At 36.8% G+C, this 16,891-nt stretch overlaps 1 protein-coding gene across 1 annotated transcript in view; it reads left to right on the top strand.

The window, feature by feature from the left end:
* The first annotated feature begins 1,575 nt into the window (after nucleotides 1-1,575).
* Efcab3 (EF-hand calcium binding domain 3) overlaps nucleotides 1,576-16,891 on the top strand; it is a 58,779-nt gene continuing 43,463 nt past the window's right edge. Inside the window, exons 1-6 of the mRNA XM_046461137.2 lie at nucleotides 1,576-1,658; nucleotides 2,393-2,446; nucleotides 3,272-3,376; nucleotides 11,560-11,613; nucleotides 12,865-12,969; nucleotides 16,535-16,588. Coding sequence (XP_046317093.1) covers nucleotides 3,316-3,376; nucleotides 11,560-11,613; nucleotides 12,865-12,969; nucleotides 16,535-16,588 — 274 coding nt within the window. The 5' untranslated portion in view covers nucleotides 1,576-1,658; nucleotides 2,393-2,446; nucleotides 3,272-3,315. The remainder of the gene's footprint in view (nucleotides 1,659-2,392; nucleotides 2,447-3,271; nucleotides 3,377-11,559; nucleotides 11,614-12,864; nucleotides 12,970-16,534; nucleotides 16,589-16,891) is intronic.

A 16,891-nucleotide genomic window follows, 5' to 3' on the forward strand; every position in this document is an offset into this window, starting at 1 on the left:
TTCTTTTATTATATATTTTGAGACAGACTCTTGCTACACTTTTGAGGCTGGTCTTGAACTTGAGATCCTCCTGCCTCAACCTCCCAAATAACTGGGATTACAGATGTACATCACCATGTTTGGCTTAAATGACTTTTTCTTTCTAATCCAACAGTCTATTGTACCACTTGCATTCTTTCATTTGTTTAGCTAGTACAAACTAGCTACAAACTAGCTAAACTAATGCAAAACACTGAACTAAAGTGAAAAATTTCTATCTAGTGGTATAAAGAAAATTAAGGCATGATTCCAAGTCTTAAATAGCTTAAAGTCTTAAGGGGTAGAGATAGGGAACATATGCAAAATTTAAAGAGTGTGACTCATACTGTTATGGTTTAAGGGTTAGCTGCTTATGTAAATAAATGACTTTCAGATTTCAAATTCAATCTTGTCTATTGAAACATGACATGCTCTTCTTATGAGTCTAAAAGAGGAAGAAGCCTATTAAAAGGAACTACTGTTAAACTTCTCTATCTCAAAATGGTATTAGTTAAATGAAAGTTCACTTTAAATTTATATCTTGAGCAGGGCACAATGGTACATGCCTGTAATCCCAGTGATTTAGGAGGCTAAGGAAGGAGGATCATTTGTGGAAGGCCAGCCTCAGCGACTCAGCAAGACCCTCAGCAACTTAGTAAAACCCTGTCTCAAAAAATGGAAAGGACAGGGCATATAGCTCAATGGTAAAGCATCCCTGGGTTGAATCCACAGTAACAAAATTAATAAATTAACATCTTGATTTTTTCTTCCCTCTGTTTCTTGTTTGAGTTAAAAGAGTTACTAGAGAAAATTTTGAAAAACATCTGAACTGTAACCCTTTACATTACAAATTACATTTTTCATGTCACTTTTCTGAGTCTAAGATTTGGTCTCTGCTTGAATTATATTTTCTTACAGAGAACAAAAGTGTTGGTTTAAAAGTGGTGATGGATGCAGCAAAAACTTTTACAGGTAAGTGAGAAGTTAGGGTTAACTAAGACCTGAATGCTTTATCGGAAAGAACAGGATTTGTAAAAACAGTCATATTCTCTTCAGGCTATTTATGACATGCTAAATTGATTCCTCTAAAATTTAATAGCAAAATGTTTGTTTCATAAACCTATTGTTTGATTTTGGACTTTTTCCTATACAAAGCTATATTATGTAGCATTGTGAATAATAGTATTTCCACATCACTGCTGTTTAAACAAACAAAATATAACTCAGTACTTTCAATATCAAGGTGAAGCTTTTGTAGTATAGTTACTACAAAAAGACCTCATAATTCAGGTGATATGATGGTATTTGACTTGTGTCTGGAATTATATGGACTTTTCTTTCTCTTGACTTTAAAGTATAGACTTTCTTTCTAACTGCACAATCACATGTCCTTTAATCTGTGTAATTTGACAAGTTTTATTGTAAATTTGCTCCTGTAATTAGGGAGAATGTCACATAGGTAATCGTTTTCATAATTTGAAATCATTAGGCTATTGAAAAAATTCTCCATGTTAACAATTCCTGTCTTTCTAAAGGAGAGAAGGCTGATGTCAGTGATCTGGGCAAAGTGCTGAGGAAAATGGGGCTGATACTCACCAATGAGGAGCAAAAGAAGCTGCTGGAAACTCTGCCCACTAACAGTAAGTATTTAGCACACTCTTTGAAGATAGGCTTTTGGAACTTGGATGTGAAAACTTATGAGTTATGTTATGTGTTTGTCCAGTAAAACCCATTTAGAAAGCACAATTCTTGCACTAGAAGAAATCTTGTTTCCTGTTTTTGTCACTTATATTTTATTGATTGACTGATTGGTTGATTGGCACTGGGAATTGAACCCAAAGACATCTACGCTGAGCTACATCCCCAGTCCTTTTTTTTACATTTTATTTTGAGATAGAGTCCTGCTAAATTGCCAAGGCTAGCCTCAAACTTGATATCCTCCTGAATCGCTGGGACTATAGGCATGCACTATCGTGCTCAGCAGGTGATTTATATTTTAATACTGGAAGCTGGCAACCTCTTTCACTAGTCTCCACTATCAAATACAAATTTTTCTGTAGTCCTGGGGGCATTGCCTAATCTAAGTCATTTACAAGAAGAGGGAAGTCAGGGAAGTAAGAGAAGGAAGGAAAAAGCAAGAAACAGGAAATTAAGACTTTTTAATTTAATCAATGAGCACATTAATAACAGAAAGCGCTTACTTTATCTTTGGTTTAATTCTCACATGAAGGTAAAAAGAGAATGAACTTCCAAACAAATCAGAAAGTTGTTCGGTGTTTTCCCACGAAATTAAGGATGTTGTGTTGTCTTTGTGCAGTCTTTGTTAGTCTTCCCATCACTTAACCTATATTCTGAACAGTGTCTTATCTTACAGGTGGTGGAAAGATATATAAGAATGGATTGCTAAAAGGTGTGAAAGCCCTTACTGGTGAGTGAGCAAGTTTCACCTTACTGGTGAAAGAGCAAGTTTTTTAAAAAAAGAAAACTTCTGCTTAGAAATTTCTTTCAGATGTTCAACTTTGCTTTCTGCACTATTTTCCATTGTTATGACACATAACTTATGAGTCTTCTTTGGGTGCACAGAATTTGTGGATTATAAGTAAAGTATTGCATTACTGTAGGAAATTTTTGACACTGTTTTACTTGTATAGACTGGCTGTTGTTTCAACCAGGAGTTGCCTACTCCTATCTACTCACAATAAACAAACCCAGATCAGTATTAAAGGGGAATGTCCTACTTCTACTTCATATACTAACTTTGTGCAAACAATTATTCCTTTACTTTGAAAATATATTTTAAAATACATGAAAGTGATAACTCTAACCACTTGAAAACTGGTAAAAAGAACTGGGTAAACATCCCCTAACCACTACCAATCTCATCTCTCCCCATGAAGACAGATACCATTAGCAATTCAGTGGTATCTTTCTCAATTTTTTCCCCTATTACTAACAACTGTATCTAAATCTACACACACACACACAATTTTTTATGCTTTTTGCTTTATCCTCCAATTAGGATTTTTGATGTATGACCATGATTAGCATTTTTCATTCTTTTTAAAAAATATTCTTTTAGATGTTGATGGACCTTTGTTTTATCCATTTATCCATTTATTTATATATGAGGTGCTGAGAATCGAACCCACATGCTAGGCAAGTGCTCTACCACTGAGCCACACCCCAAACCCCAGTATTTTTCATTCTTAGGCAATGATACTCATGTTCTTATTCCATTCTCTTTCTTCCTAAGGACCATGAGTCAAAATCAAAAAAGTGGAATCTCTTTTGGAAAACATGGGAATTAAAATCAAAGATGAAGAACTTTGGGAACTAATGACTGAACTATCAACTGATGGTGAGTATTACGGACATCAATTTGCTCTTCACAGAAACATTAGCTCTCCTATTAGAACAGGTGAAAGAAAACTTTTTAGTATTACAAGGAAATAAATGAAAATAGGAAGACTTACTCCTGAGTCATGAAAAACACCATCTTTAAAAATGCCTTTAAAAATGGAAGTCTGGGATGCTATTTGCAGGACTCAGCCATGCCTGAAAGTGCTGCATACCTAAGGAACTAAGAGAATAAATTGAAGTGGTTCTGGGGTTGTGGCTTAGTGGTACAACACTCACCTAGCATGTGTGAGGCACTGGGTTCAATCCCCAGCACCATATAAAAATAAATAAACAAAATAAAGGTATCATGTCTATCTACAACTAAAAATTTTTTAAAAGAATGAATTGAAGGGAAATTTAAGAGAAAAATTAAGGGAGTCAAAAGTCAGATGATGAACTAGGAGAGAAGGGTTGCAAGAAAAAGACCTAATATCCCTAATGTAGAAAAAGGTTTTGCATATTGGTAAGAAACAGAATATGAAATAGGCAAATATGCAAATAGGTGACTGTAGAAAAGGAAATGTAATGTAAATGCCCAATAACATATGAAAAGATGTTTAATTTCACCAATAATCATGAAAATATAAAATACAAATAAAACATGATTCAGAACTATTTTCACTCCTTGAACTAGCAAAAATTAATAAGCCTGACAATATCTAGTTCTTGTGAGGGTATCTAGTTTGAGTAAGTATTTCCATTGTTATACATCTTTTTATAAAAGTTGTTTTGTAGAGCTGGGGTTGTGGCTCAGCAGTAGAGCAATCGCCTTGCATGTGCGAGACCTGGGTTCAATCCTCAGCACCACATAAAAATAAATAAGTGAAATAAAGGTATTGTGTCCAACTACAACTAAAAAATAAATATTAAAAAAAAAGTTTTGTTTTGTAGGCAGGTACAAATATGTAACAATAAATCTCATCAATATGAATGACTATGATACACCAATAAAAAGTGGCATGGGGGGGTCATCTTGCAGTAAATAGGGAGAAAAAAGATCTTCCCTTTTTTCAAGTGAATCCACTACATCCCTTATCTGTAGCATATAGTATTTCTTTGTGCTGAATCACCATCCATGTTCTGCCACAAACTTGCTGGCAAATAATTCAACCCTACTTAATCTTACTTCCTTCATACATAAAAAGGGGAGTTGAACTTAATGGTTCTCTTCTTAATGGTCACTTCTTGCCTCTGAAAATAATATAGATAATACATGTAAAGCGCCCACTGTAGTCCAGAATACTCAGTAAATGTTAGTGATGATGAGAAAGATATAAAAGATATTGAAGAACAGAGAAAGAAGAAAAGGAAATTCCATGATCTATGAACAAATTTTGCCTACAATGAAAATATAAGTCCTAACAGAGATAAATGTTTATTAACTATAACTTTTTATAAATAAGACAAGACACAATTTAGGACATTTTACAAGAAACATAGCACTAAGGGCTTAGTGGCACACACTTGTAATCCCAGCAGCTCAGAAAGCTGAGACAGTAGGATCACAGTTTCAAGACCAGCCTCAGCAGCTTAACAAGGCTTAACAAGAACTTAGTGAGATCCTGTCTCAAAATAAAAAACAAAAAGGGCCGGGGATATAGCTGAGTGGAAACTGTCCCTGGATTAAATCCTCCTGTTCTTTCTCTCAGAAATTTCAGTACCTTCCATATACATACGGGGTTTTCAACTTTACTGTTCCAGGGACCCCTATGAAAATCTAATGAATAAAACACTTGAGTATAATGTTTCAAAATGCATAAAATAAAATACATAAGATTATAAAAAACATATTAAAATACAGTTTATCAAACATTTAAAATATAATTGTTAGCACTTGTTAAAACACTTAACAAGTTCTAGTTGCAGGTCAAATAATTCTTAGAATCTTAAAGTATTGATGAATATAAACATCATTTCAACATATTTGCAATAATGATACTACAATATGAAAGTGTCAGTGGTTTACATTAGTATCAAAGTACAGGTTCTGCTACTACTACCATGGCTTGATGTCTAAATTAATAATTGAAGAAAATGATGCTAAATTCAAGTTCAGAATTAATGAAAATAAAGATGGATTTTTTTCCCATTCAAGTTCAAGGACTTCCAGAATTCCCTCAAAATAGAGTACATGGATCCCAGGTTAAGAACTAATGTAGATCATCTATACTTCCTATTACTTACTGTTAAGTCCGGTGGTGGCGTCTTAGAACAAAGAAGCCAGGGGAAGGAAAGTAACATCAATCAGGCCCTGTCAGAAACACCTGTCAATCAGCAGGATCTCCTAACTAATGCCTGTCAATCAGCAGGAGCCCCTGGCCAATCCTGGAGTTCAGCCAGCTCCCCTGACCAACTCCAGCAGGATAAGGGACCCTAAAAATCCCCTTTACTGTCCCAAGCCCTTCCCTTCCTGCCGTGAGCCCCATAAAATCCCAGTCCGGTGGAGCTCCCACGCCGTTTCTTCTCAGACCCTTCTCCTGTCCACTCTGTGGGTCTAATCGAGTTCGGCCTGGGAGTGATATCTCAATAAAGCCTCGTTCAGAGGCCTTTTTAAATCTGCCTCCTTTGGTTGCTACCAGCCTCGCCTGATCTGACACTTACCTCTTTAATTTCAATCATCTTTTTCTCCCTTTTATCTTTAACTTCCACTCGTATGGTAATGACCTAGACCTTGTCCTCACCTATTACTTTATCACTTCCAAAATCTCTTTTACATACCCACTCTCTACATCCTCCCAGTTCACTTCCTGTGCAGACATTTCTACCATAACACGATAGCAACTCCTAAAAACCTCTCATTCTATAAATCTCTCCACTGAAATAATTAAGCTTATGGGGGAAATTCTGTAACCACATTCAAAAGTTTATGCCACACGGTAACCATAGCACTAACAAAAGTAGCAATTGATATTCTCTGAGGAAGTTTGAACAGCACAAGCAAATAGCTCAGAATGGCAATTTAAAAATGCATGTAGCTGGGTGCAGTGGTACACACCTGTAATCCAGTGATTTGGGAGGCTGAGGTAGGAAGATTGAAGGTTCAAGGTGGCTTCAGCAATTTAGTGAGATCCTATCTCAAAAATAAAAAATAAAAAAAGTCTGGAGATGTACCTCATTGATCAAGCACCTCTGAGTTGAATCCCTAGTACCCCCCAAAAAGTTTGTATAAACATATACACCCTAAAAAAATGTTGAAACACTTGCTTACCACTCTTAGATAATGTAGATGAAGCAGAACTCATCCAAGTGAACCTGGTTCCCCAACACCTACATCACTGGCACTTTTTTTTTTTGTTTATTTTATTAAAATAAAATAGTCTTGACTCCTGCTGTGGCCAACCCAGGATTTTTTTTCTTGCTGAAGTTTATAATCCTACTTCTCTTAATTAGGAAAAATTATGAATGAATCCACACACTTTCCACATTACTATGACACTGTTCCATTTACCTATTGAATATGATACCACTGGTGCTAATGAAATGTACTACAGCAGAACAGAGGACAGAACACCAACCTCAGCTTCTCTCCAGCCACTATGACCCATTGTTCAACAACCCTTCACCACCGTGTCTTCATTGCCTTTCTTCCTCAAATTAGATTCCATGCTTAACATCATATAACTTCACAAACTCTCAAAACTCTTTTCAAACTTGCTTGGCAAAACCCCAGCAATCTCCTTATTCTGTGCTTACCCTTGAACAGGTTAACATTGCTAGAGAAAATTTTAAAGCCATGCTGATAGAACTCACTTTAGGCTGGGCATGGTGGCACACACCTGTAATCCCTGCATCCTGGGAGGCTGAGGCGGGAAGATCGCAAAGCCAGCCTCAGCAAATTAGCAAGGCCCTAAGCAACTTAGTGAGACCCTATCTCAAAATAAAAAATAAAAAGGGTTGGGATGTGGCTCAGTGGTTAAGCACCTCTGGGTTCAATCCCTTGTACCAAAAATAAATAAATAAAATAAAATAACCACTTCATATAATGGCCTCAGATTTCAAGCCAGCCCTTAACATTGCCAAGGGATATACTACTAAATGTTCTAAATAAATTCACTTTCTTACTCTCAGAGACAGCCCTACACCTTTTCTGTTCAAATTTCCAATAACTCCTCACCTCCACTTTCAGACTTCATAGAAAAACTAGATACAGTTAGGTGAAAATTTCCTCATTCTTCTACCTCTGTTTCTGTGAGCCTTCCTGTATCCCTGCCCACACACCCCGCCTTTTGTCTTGCTATAAAAGGAAAAGATTTACTGTTCCCATGTGGGTCAACCTTTCTACTTGTGCTCTAGAACCCATTCCTCTTGTCTTCTCAAAGACTTATACTAGTAGAATATTCTCCCTTTCTCTCCAGCATCATTGATTTCTCCCCCTCTGCTGTAGCTCTCTAGATATTTCCATTGACATGCAGATATGCTTTTCTATCACACTTGCTCCCTATCAGCCATTACTCCTCTTAGTTCCTGTCTGCAAGAGAGTTGTTTTTAAAAAGCTGCCATTACTCACTGTCTCCACTTCCTCACCTTCCACTCTTCAGCACGTTCTAATCAGGTTTTCATCCCCACCACACCACTGAACCAGCTCTCAAAAAGGTCACCAAAGATGAGCTGGGGTTGTGACTCAGGGGTAGAGTGCTCATCTGGCATGCATGAGGCACTGGGTTTGATCCTAAGCATCACATTAAAATAAAATAAAGATATTGTATCCACCTAAAAATAAAAAAAAAAGATCACCGATGACCTACCTGATTCTTGACAAGATTCATAATTGACTGCCTGTTCTTTTTTCATCTGACATCTTGGCAGCAGTTGACTTAAGTGGCTACCCTCTCTTTACTAAAACATTTTTTTCTTTGTACCTTCAAAGTCTATATTTACCTGGCTTTCTTTTTCCCTTACTAACAGCTTCTTCTCCATTTTCTGATTCTTCCTACCCTACAAGATCTCTAAATAATTAAATACCCCAGGAATCAATCCATGGCTGCCTTTTTTTTTCTTTGTATGACTTTTAAAAAGCATCTTACTTTATTTTCCAGATGTTAAAAGGATAAGCAAGTGTTGCTTTGTGTGCTTTAAATAAAATTTAACAAATGGCATGGGGATTTTTTTTGTTCTTTTTAGTTATACATGACAGTAGAGTATATTTTGACATGTTTATACAGACATGGAATACATTTCATTCTAATTAGGATCCCAGTCTTGTGATTGTACATGATGTGGAGATTCACTGTGGTATATTCATATATGTGCATAGAAAAGTTATGTCAGATTCATTCTACTGTCTTTTTTATTCCTGTTCTCTGTCCCTTCCCTTCATTCCCTTTATCTAATGAAATTCTCTTCTTCCCTTCCACCACCCTTATTATGTGTTAGCATCCACATATCAAAGAGAACATTTGACCTTTGGTTTTATGGAATTGGCTTATTTCACTTAGCATAAGTCTCCAACTCCATCCATTTACCGGCAGAAGTCATAAAGTCATTCTTTTTATGGTTGAATAATATTCCATTGTGTATAAATACTGCATTTTCTTTATCCATTCATCTGTTGAAGGACACCTAGGTTGGTTCCATAGCTTAGCTATTGTGATTTGAGCAGCTATGAACATTGATGTGGCTGGGTCACCATAGTATGCTGATTTTAAGTCCTTTGGGTATACCAAGGAGTGGGTTAACTGGGTCAAATAGTGGTTCCATTCCAAATTTTCTAAAGAATCTCCATAGAGCTTTCCAGAGTAGTCCCACTGTGTAAGTGTGCTCTTTTCCCCACATCCGCGCCAACATTTATTGTTACATGTATTCTTGATTGTTGTCATTCTGACTAGAGTGAAAAGGAATCTCAGTGTAGTTTTAATTTGTATTTTTCTAATTGATACAGATGTTGAACATTTTTTCATACATTTGTGGCCCATTTGTATTTCGACTGTTAAGTGTCTGTTTAGGTCCTTTGCCCATTTATTGATTGGGTTATTTGTGGGGTTTTTTTTGGGGGGGTTGTTGTTGTTGTTGTTGTTTGTGTGTGTGTGTGTGTGTGTTAAATTTTTTTGAGTTATTTATATATCCTGGAGATTAATGCTCTATCTGGGGTACAGGTGGCAAAGATTTTCTCCCATTCTATAGGCTCTCTCTTCACATTCTTGTTTCCTTTGCTGAAAAGAAGCTTTTTAGTCTGATATCCTCCCATTTATTGATTCTTGATTTTACTTCTTTTGCTTTAGAAGTCTTGTTGAGGAAGTCACTTCCTAAGCCAACATGATGAAGTGTTGTGCCTACATTTTCTTCTAGTAGTTGCCTAGGTCTTTGATCTACTCTGAGTTTAGTGCAGGGTGAGAGATAGGGGTTCAGTTTCATTCTGCTACATATGGATTTCCAATTTTCCCAAACCCATTTGTTGAAAAGGCTATCTTTTCTCCAGTGTGTGTTTATGGCATCTTTGTCTACCCTCTTCCTAGAAGATTGCATCCAGTCCTCTTGGGCCAGATAACTTTTCCAAACTAATCAAGTAAATATATTTCTCTAGCTCAATCTCCCTAAGCCAGGAATGGCATATCAAACTAGCTATTTGGTATTTCCCCCTTGGATTTCTAAAAGGTACCACCTATTCAATTGCATTTACAATTCCCCAGGAAAGTCTCAAACCCTACCTAGTGCAGTAAAGGCATGCATTCATCCTGTTGTTTAGTGAATAGGGGGAGAGTTTCATTCTTGAGTTCTTTTTCCTGTATATCCCACATTCAAATCTAGACCCTACCTGAAAAACATACCCTGAATCTATCTCCACTGCTGAAACCATAGCTTAAGCCACCTTCCTCTCCTTCCTGGGTTCAACCCCTCATACTGCAAGATTATTTTCCTGAAATAATCTTCTCAATCTCTCTCCATTTCCCCAGTTTCCTAATCCTATACACAAAAGCAAGAGTGATAACTTTTGACAGTTGAATCAGGTCAAGTTACTCCCCTTCTTCAAGGCATCCAATGACATTTCATTGCAACTGGAAAAAAATCAAACTTTGAATCTTAAAAATCAAACTTTAGGCTGAGTGCAGTGGCATACATTGTAATCCCAGTTTATGGGGAGGCTGAGGCAGGAGAATCAAGGCCAGCCCAGGCAACTTAGCAAGAACTGCTTGATTTGGCCCCTTTCACACAGGCCTTCTTTCTGATTCTTCATCATGTCAAATTCATTCCCATCTTAGGATATTGCACATACTCTTCTTGGAATATTCTTCCCATCATTCAGGCCTCAATCCAAATGGACTCTTCTCAGAGAGGCCATCCCTGATCTGTCCATTTGATACAATCCTATCTTTCATTATTCTTTATTACATTTTATTTTATTTTGCAGTATTGGGATTGAACTTAGAACAACTCTACCACTGAATACCTCCCCAGTTCCTTTTCTTTCTTTCCTTTTTTTTTTTTTTTTTTAGACAGAGTTTTACTAACAGGCTGGCCTCAAACTTGTGATCATCCTGCCTCAGTCTCCTGAGTAGCTGGGATTATAGGTGTATGCCTAGCACCTATTTTATACCATTTTAACAGAGCCTCAAATTGTATTCTTTTTTTTAAACATTTTGTTTTTTGCTTTCCTCACTAGATTGTACATTCCCTGAAAACAAGAATTTGGTCAACTTACTTATTTTTGTACCTTCAAGGCCTAACAAAGTGCAAAGAGCACATGGAAGCAACATAGAAGGTGCTCCATAAATATGAAATAAAAATATGTAGGGTCAGGCTTATTTACCCTGTCTCCTTTCGTTTAACATAATCAATCACTTGTTTTAAACAATTCTGATGGTCTCTAAATAAAGAAAAAAGGAAGATACAATAATGATTCATATATATGAGGATATAGCTTAATGGTAGAGCATTTGCCTAGCAAGTGTGAGGCCCTGGGTTCAACCCCTCATATTGCAAGATGATGATGATGATGATGATGATTCATTATAGACTAAAAGAATTTTTTTCTAAGATAACAGTATCCCTGAGGATAGGCCCATAAAATTCTGAGGAAAATTACAAAAAAGATCAATGAATTCTTCTGATCTTTGTAATTTTAGAACTTAAAACAGTTCAAATTTTGTGGGTTTCAGTAAAATCGGCTTATCTGAGTCTTAAGGATATATTTCCCTTGCTTTACAGATAATGGAACAGTTGATCTGAATGATCTGATGGATATAGTCAGTTATGTCAAGGGTGAGTTTCCAGCTATGATAGAAAAAAATCTTATAAATAGCATCTTAATACTTTGCAATTAATAGTAGAAAAAAATATTTCCCATAACCTTTCGTATAACTTATGTTCCTTTTTGTGGGATGCTGTTGAACTGAGAAAACAATCACAAATTTATATCTATATATTGATGTCCATGATATTCTCTGAAATTTTCTCCAAAGACTTCAATGTCAAGAACCACAAAACTTCTTGTACCCTTTTCCCCACTAGAAATTCATCCTATGGAATTAATTTTACTGAGTAAAAGAAAAAAATTCTGCCCAAAGACTTTCATTCTCATATTAGTAAGAAAACTGAAAAAGGTTAGAAATATCTAACCATATGGAAATTACTACATAAGCCATGGTATTCGGTTTAATGGGGCAGAATGTGTTGAAATACCAACTGTGAAAATTATGTGGCATCCTGGAAACATGTTTATAAAGGAATAGTTTTAGGTTGGAAAAGCAAAATACAAAATTGTACACATATTAAATTTTCACATTACAAAAATACAATCTTATTTTCAAGACCAGAATGGGGTATGAACAACTAAAAAAAATTATGATAGGGTAGTAGAATTATACTTTCCCCTTTTACATTATTATATTTTCTTTATTGTTATTACATTATTTATATAATACATGAGAAAATAATGCATTCTGATTGTATTGAGATTAATAAAATTCCTGGAATACATAGTGACCAGAGAAGCAAACTATAGGCAAATATAGTTTTAAATAAATAAAATTTAAATTTTCAAAATGGATATGAATTGCTGGGTACAGTGGCACATACCTGTAGTATGGGAGGGTGAGGCAAGAGAATCACAAGTTTAAGGCCAGTTTGACAACAAAGGCAACATAGGTAACATGGGCCATACCGGGAGACTTTGTCTCAAAAAAATTATAAATAAAATAGGTGTATAGGAAAAAGTTCAGTATTTACATGGGATAAAGGGAAGAGAGAGAGTAAAACTAAATTTCTATAAGTAGCTTAACTTGGCAGGGATTTTGCAACAACCTACCAGTCAATTCTTACCATCAGTGTACTTTTCTTTTTTGTAGCCAATTTATGATCCTCTAAAACAGAATTAAAGACAGGACCTTTTTCTGACTCTCCTATTAATTCTGGTTGCACGTGGGTGATGGTATATATAAACACAGTTAGTATTTTTGATCGTAATAAATAGTTCCATAATATTTCTGCAACTCATTTCTCACCTTTTTTAAGGAGAGGTGATTGATGTCGAGAACTTAGACAACCTTTTAGCAAGTGAGGGGATTGAGCTCACCGAAGGAGAAATGAAGTATCTGATGCCTCTCTTGACATTTAATGGTGAGATATGTGTGTGGGGGGTGTGTATAAAATTATATTTTCTTCCTAAAAGTACATTTTTGGTATCTTCTATAGAAGATCCTCAAAATGATCCTTACTTTTACATCACCTAGTGCAGTGGTTCTCAAATTTGAATGTTCATATAAATCATCTCATCATCTTGTTAACATGCAGATTTTGATCCAGGTTCACTGTAGAACCTGAGGTTCTGCCTTTCTAATAAACTCCCAAGTGATGCCAGGGATGGTAGTCCACGGACCACATTTTGCCTATTAAGGATCTAAAAGGTGAAGAAAACAGATAATATATTAAGGTTTTGCCTGGACTTTTATTTTCTAAAACCATAAGTACAACCAATATGCTAATTTTTCCCTAAGGGAATGATTCCAGTCCAAAAAAAATAAGGGAAAGCAATAAAGTGGTTGACATAAGAAAATAAAAATGAGCTGGGCATGGTGGCACATGCCTGTAATCCCAGTGACTTGGGAGGCTGAGGCAGGAGAATCACAAATTCCAAGCCAGGGACTGGGGATGTGCCTCAGTGATTAAGCACCTCTGGGTTCAATCCCTGGTACAAAAGAAAAGAAAAATAAATATTAGAGAGGGACATACAGGAGGAAGAGGAGTTTGGGGTTGGTTGATTTTTTTTATTTGTTTATTGAGATTTTTAATATTGTTTATTGAGTCTAGTTACATGGCTAACCCACTGGCCCTTATATTATATAACTACATTTTAACTTCTACCACTTTCTTGTTGTTGTTCCAATACAAAAAATAAAAAAATTATCTAAGATACCAGGCACAATGGTGCATGCCTGTAATCCCTGCAACTCAGGAAGCTGAAATAGGAGAATCACAAGTTTAAGGCTAGCCTTAACAACTTAGCAAGACCCTGTCTCAAAATAAAATATAAAAAGAACTTGGGATATAGCTCAGTGGTAAGGCACCCCTAGATTCAATCCCCAGTACCAATAAATAAATAGAAAGATAAATCAATCAATCCACCGATCCATCCATCCCCTGGTCAGAAGTCAACTCTCCCTTCTCTAAACTACTTCCCCTCCCCTGAGTTACTGGAGTTGAATCCAGGGTCTCATGCATGGTAGGTAGACACTACCACTGAGCTATACTTCCACCTCCCTTCTCTGAACTCTTATAGGGTTTTATCAGTTCTTCTCATTAGAAACTCAGAATATTCTGTCTTATACTTTGTTATTTTGTATATGCTTCTAGCTCCTTGAGAACAGGAAAACCAATCTCTGATATTTCTGGATTATCTACTCTTTCTAAAAAATTCCTCCTGTGTTTCCTTTTTCAATTAATGGACATATATTCAACTGCTCAAGCCAAAATCTTAAGGCCTTATCTTTGCTTTCTCCTTTCAGTTTCTCACATTCATTCATCAAGTTCTGTTAATTCATGCTCATAAACATTTTTTGCCTACTTTTCTTGCCTACTTCCTGAATCCTAATACTGACCAATATTATCTCTTGCCTAATTGACTGTAGTGGCCTTTCTGTTAATCTCCCTGCTCAACTAATCATGCTTTCATGCTTCTTTCCAATCCATTCTGCACCCAAGGTGATTTTGTTATTTTTTGTTTTGTTTTGTTTTTGGTACTAGAAATTGAACCCAGGGGTGCTTTATCAATGAGTTGCATCCCCAGCCCTTTTTATTTTGAGACAGAATCTCCCTAAATTGCCAAGGCTGGCTTTGAACTTGTGATCCCCCTTCCTCAGCCTCCCAAGTTGCTCCAAGTGTACACTGCCATGCTCAGCCCCAGGGTATTTTCTAAAACCTAAATATGATCATGCCATAGTTTTAAACCTTTCAAAAATGTTCCACTTGCCTCAAGGTCTTCGTGATAATACCACCAGCCTCCTTCCATTCCTCTGTGTGTGTTCAGCTTCAACCACACAGACCAAGTTGAAAGTTCCACAGATATCTTGTACCCTCCCTAGAAAACTATCCCCCAAAGAAGGTGCATAAACCCTTCAGTTTGCTGAGATGATATCATCCCTTGAATGGGGTAAATCGGGCATCAATCTTATTTTAGTAGATACTGAATAATGCTTATTCATTAATAGTCTGGGTTTCCTATTTTGAAAGAATCTTCAGTCTCTGCTTTGCATTCCTTCTACATGTTGCTGTAACTCAACAGGACACTGTCTAATCCCAACACTTCCTAACTCAATCCTGGATGGGTAGCTGATTTTACTGAAACTGCTTCAAATTGAATAATCGATGCCTTATCCTTACAGATTCTACAACCATTCATAACTTCGGGGAATTTTTATTCATTTTCTGTTCCTCAAGCTCCAGCCTCACGTTTTGTTGCTGGGAAGGAACAAAGTGAAATATGGTTAGAGTTCTGAAAAAAAGTGAGGGAGAAAGAGGTGAATGCTGTTAACTCTCAAGACAAAAGCATACAATATTTTGAAGAACTTAAAAATAAGTCTACTTGTCCTACAATGTGCCTGAAACTATCCCTCCTCCTCCTAGTCCTTTCCCCAACTAGCCTGCCTTCCTCCCACAGTTTCCATCATCAAATTTACTCATTTCCACACATTTTTAAAAAATTACTTTCTTATCAGAATCCTCTCTCTCTCTCTCTCTCTCTCTCTTTGATAAATTCAAAACATGTATTTATAAAATGCTTAATCTGCCAACTCAGGAGCCCAAGGTGTGGAGTGGAGTGGGGGTGGGCAGCTGCCCTCCATATCAGCAGAGCAGAACTACAGAAATATGGCCCTCCCTCCCTTTCCTTTTTATTCAGACACCCAATGGGCCTCTGTACCCTCCTGGGATCATACAATCACAAAACAGGACCCTAGAGGTTTCTTGAGTCTCTGCTTACCAAGGAGGCTAGGTGCAACCCTACCAGCCCATCCCTGAGTACAGTCCCCCAGATAGGACAGAGCAGGGAAAGGCTAAGCAGGGAAGGGCTGAGAAGGGCAGATGGGTACTGGAAGGGGCTGATGGTAGCAGACAGGTGTTGCCTTCTGCCTGCAGGTGGGGAGCACCCTGACTGGGTGGGCTGAGAAGGGCTCATCACCAGGCTGGGGCCCCCAGCTTTTTTGGTAATAAGTTGACATCAGAGCATAGCCAAAGCATACTGCTTCATGGGAAGCAGCTAGTGGTAAGAGCTATGGCCTGGCTCCTGGGGTCTGGGAGGAGCTGGGAGAAGAGACAGTGTGAAAGCAGAACAAGGGGCAGCAGCTTCAGGTTCCTGTACCACAACACCCCCTTAGAATTCTTAAGAGTGCCATCCAGGGTCCTTTTCTGTCCTCAGAATAAAAATTTTAAAAAGGGCTGGGACTGAGTGGCCTAGCATGCCTGAGGCCCTAGGTTCAATCCCCAGTACCTAATTTTTTTTAAAAAGACTAGAGATGTTTGTCTCCCTGAAAAAAGTTATCCTCTTTTTCATCACACTCACCTAAAGGAAAAACGATTCCAAATTCCAAAGCAAATTCATGGAGTAAGTTTCAGCCCACTGCTACTTTTTATAACTTAACAGTTTTTATCAACTTTTATGAGTTTTTATGTGAATCAAAATGTTTTGCAGGAAATGGGAAGGTTATCGTGAATTCAATAATGGAGGGCCTGAAGAAGTTTAGACGTGAGTGAAAATTCATGATACAACTTAAAATTGATAGTCTGATTCTATGTTTAATTTATATGTGTTTTCTAGATTACAAAAGTAAATATTAAAAATTTTTCTTTATTTAGAGAATGAATAAAAAAGGAAAATTTTAATAATTCTACCCTCCAATGATAATCCATAATTTTATCACCATAAACTTTCCCTTATACACTTCCCTTATGTGTTTATGTTCTGTGCTTGTATAGAAAAGAATGAATGCGAGTTTTGAACATTATGCTACGAAATTGGTAAGAGGAGACAAAGTAAAGCTTGTCTTTG

The sequence above is a fragment of the Marmota monax genome, unplaced genomic scaffold (assembly GCF_021218885.2).
Source record: "Marmota monax isolate L192 unplaced genomic scaffold, Marmota_monax_Labrador192_F-V1.1 WCK01_AAM20220418_F8-fsc00319, whole genome shotgun sequence".
NCBI lineage: Eukaryota > Metazoa > Chordata > Mammalia > Rodentia > Sciuridae > Marmota > Marmota monax.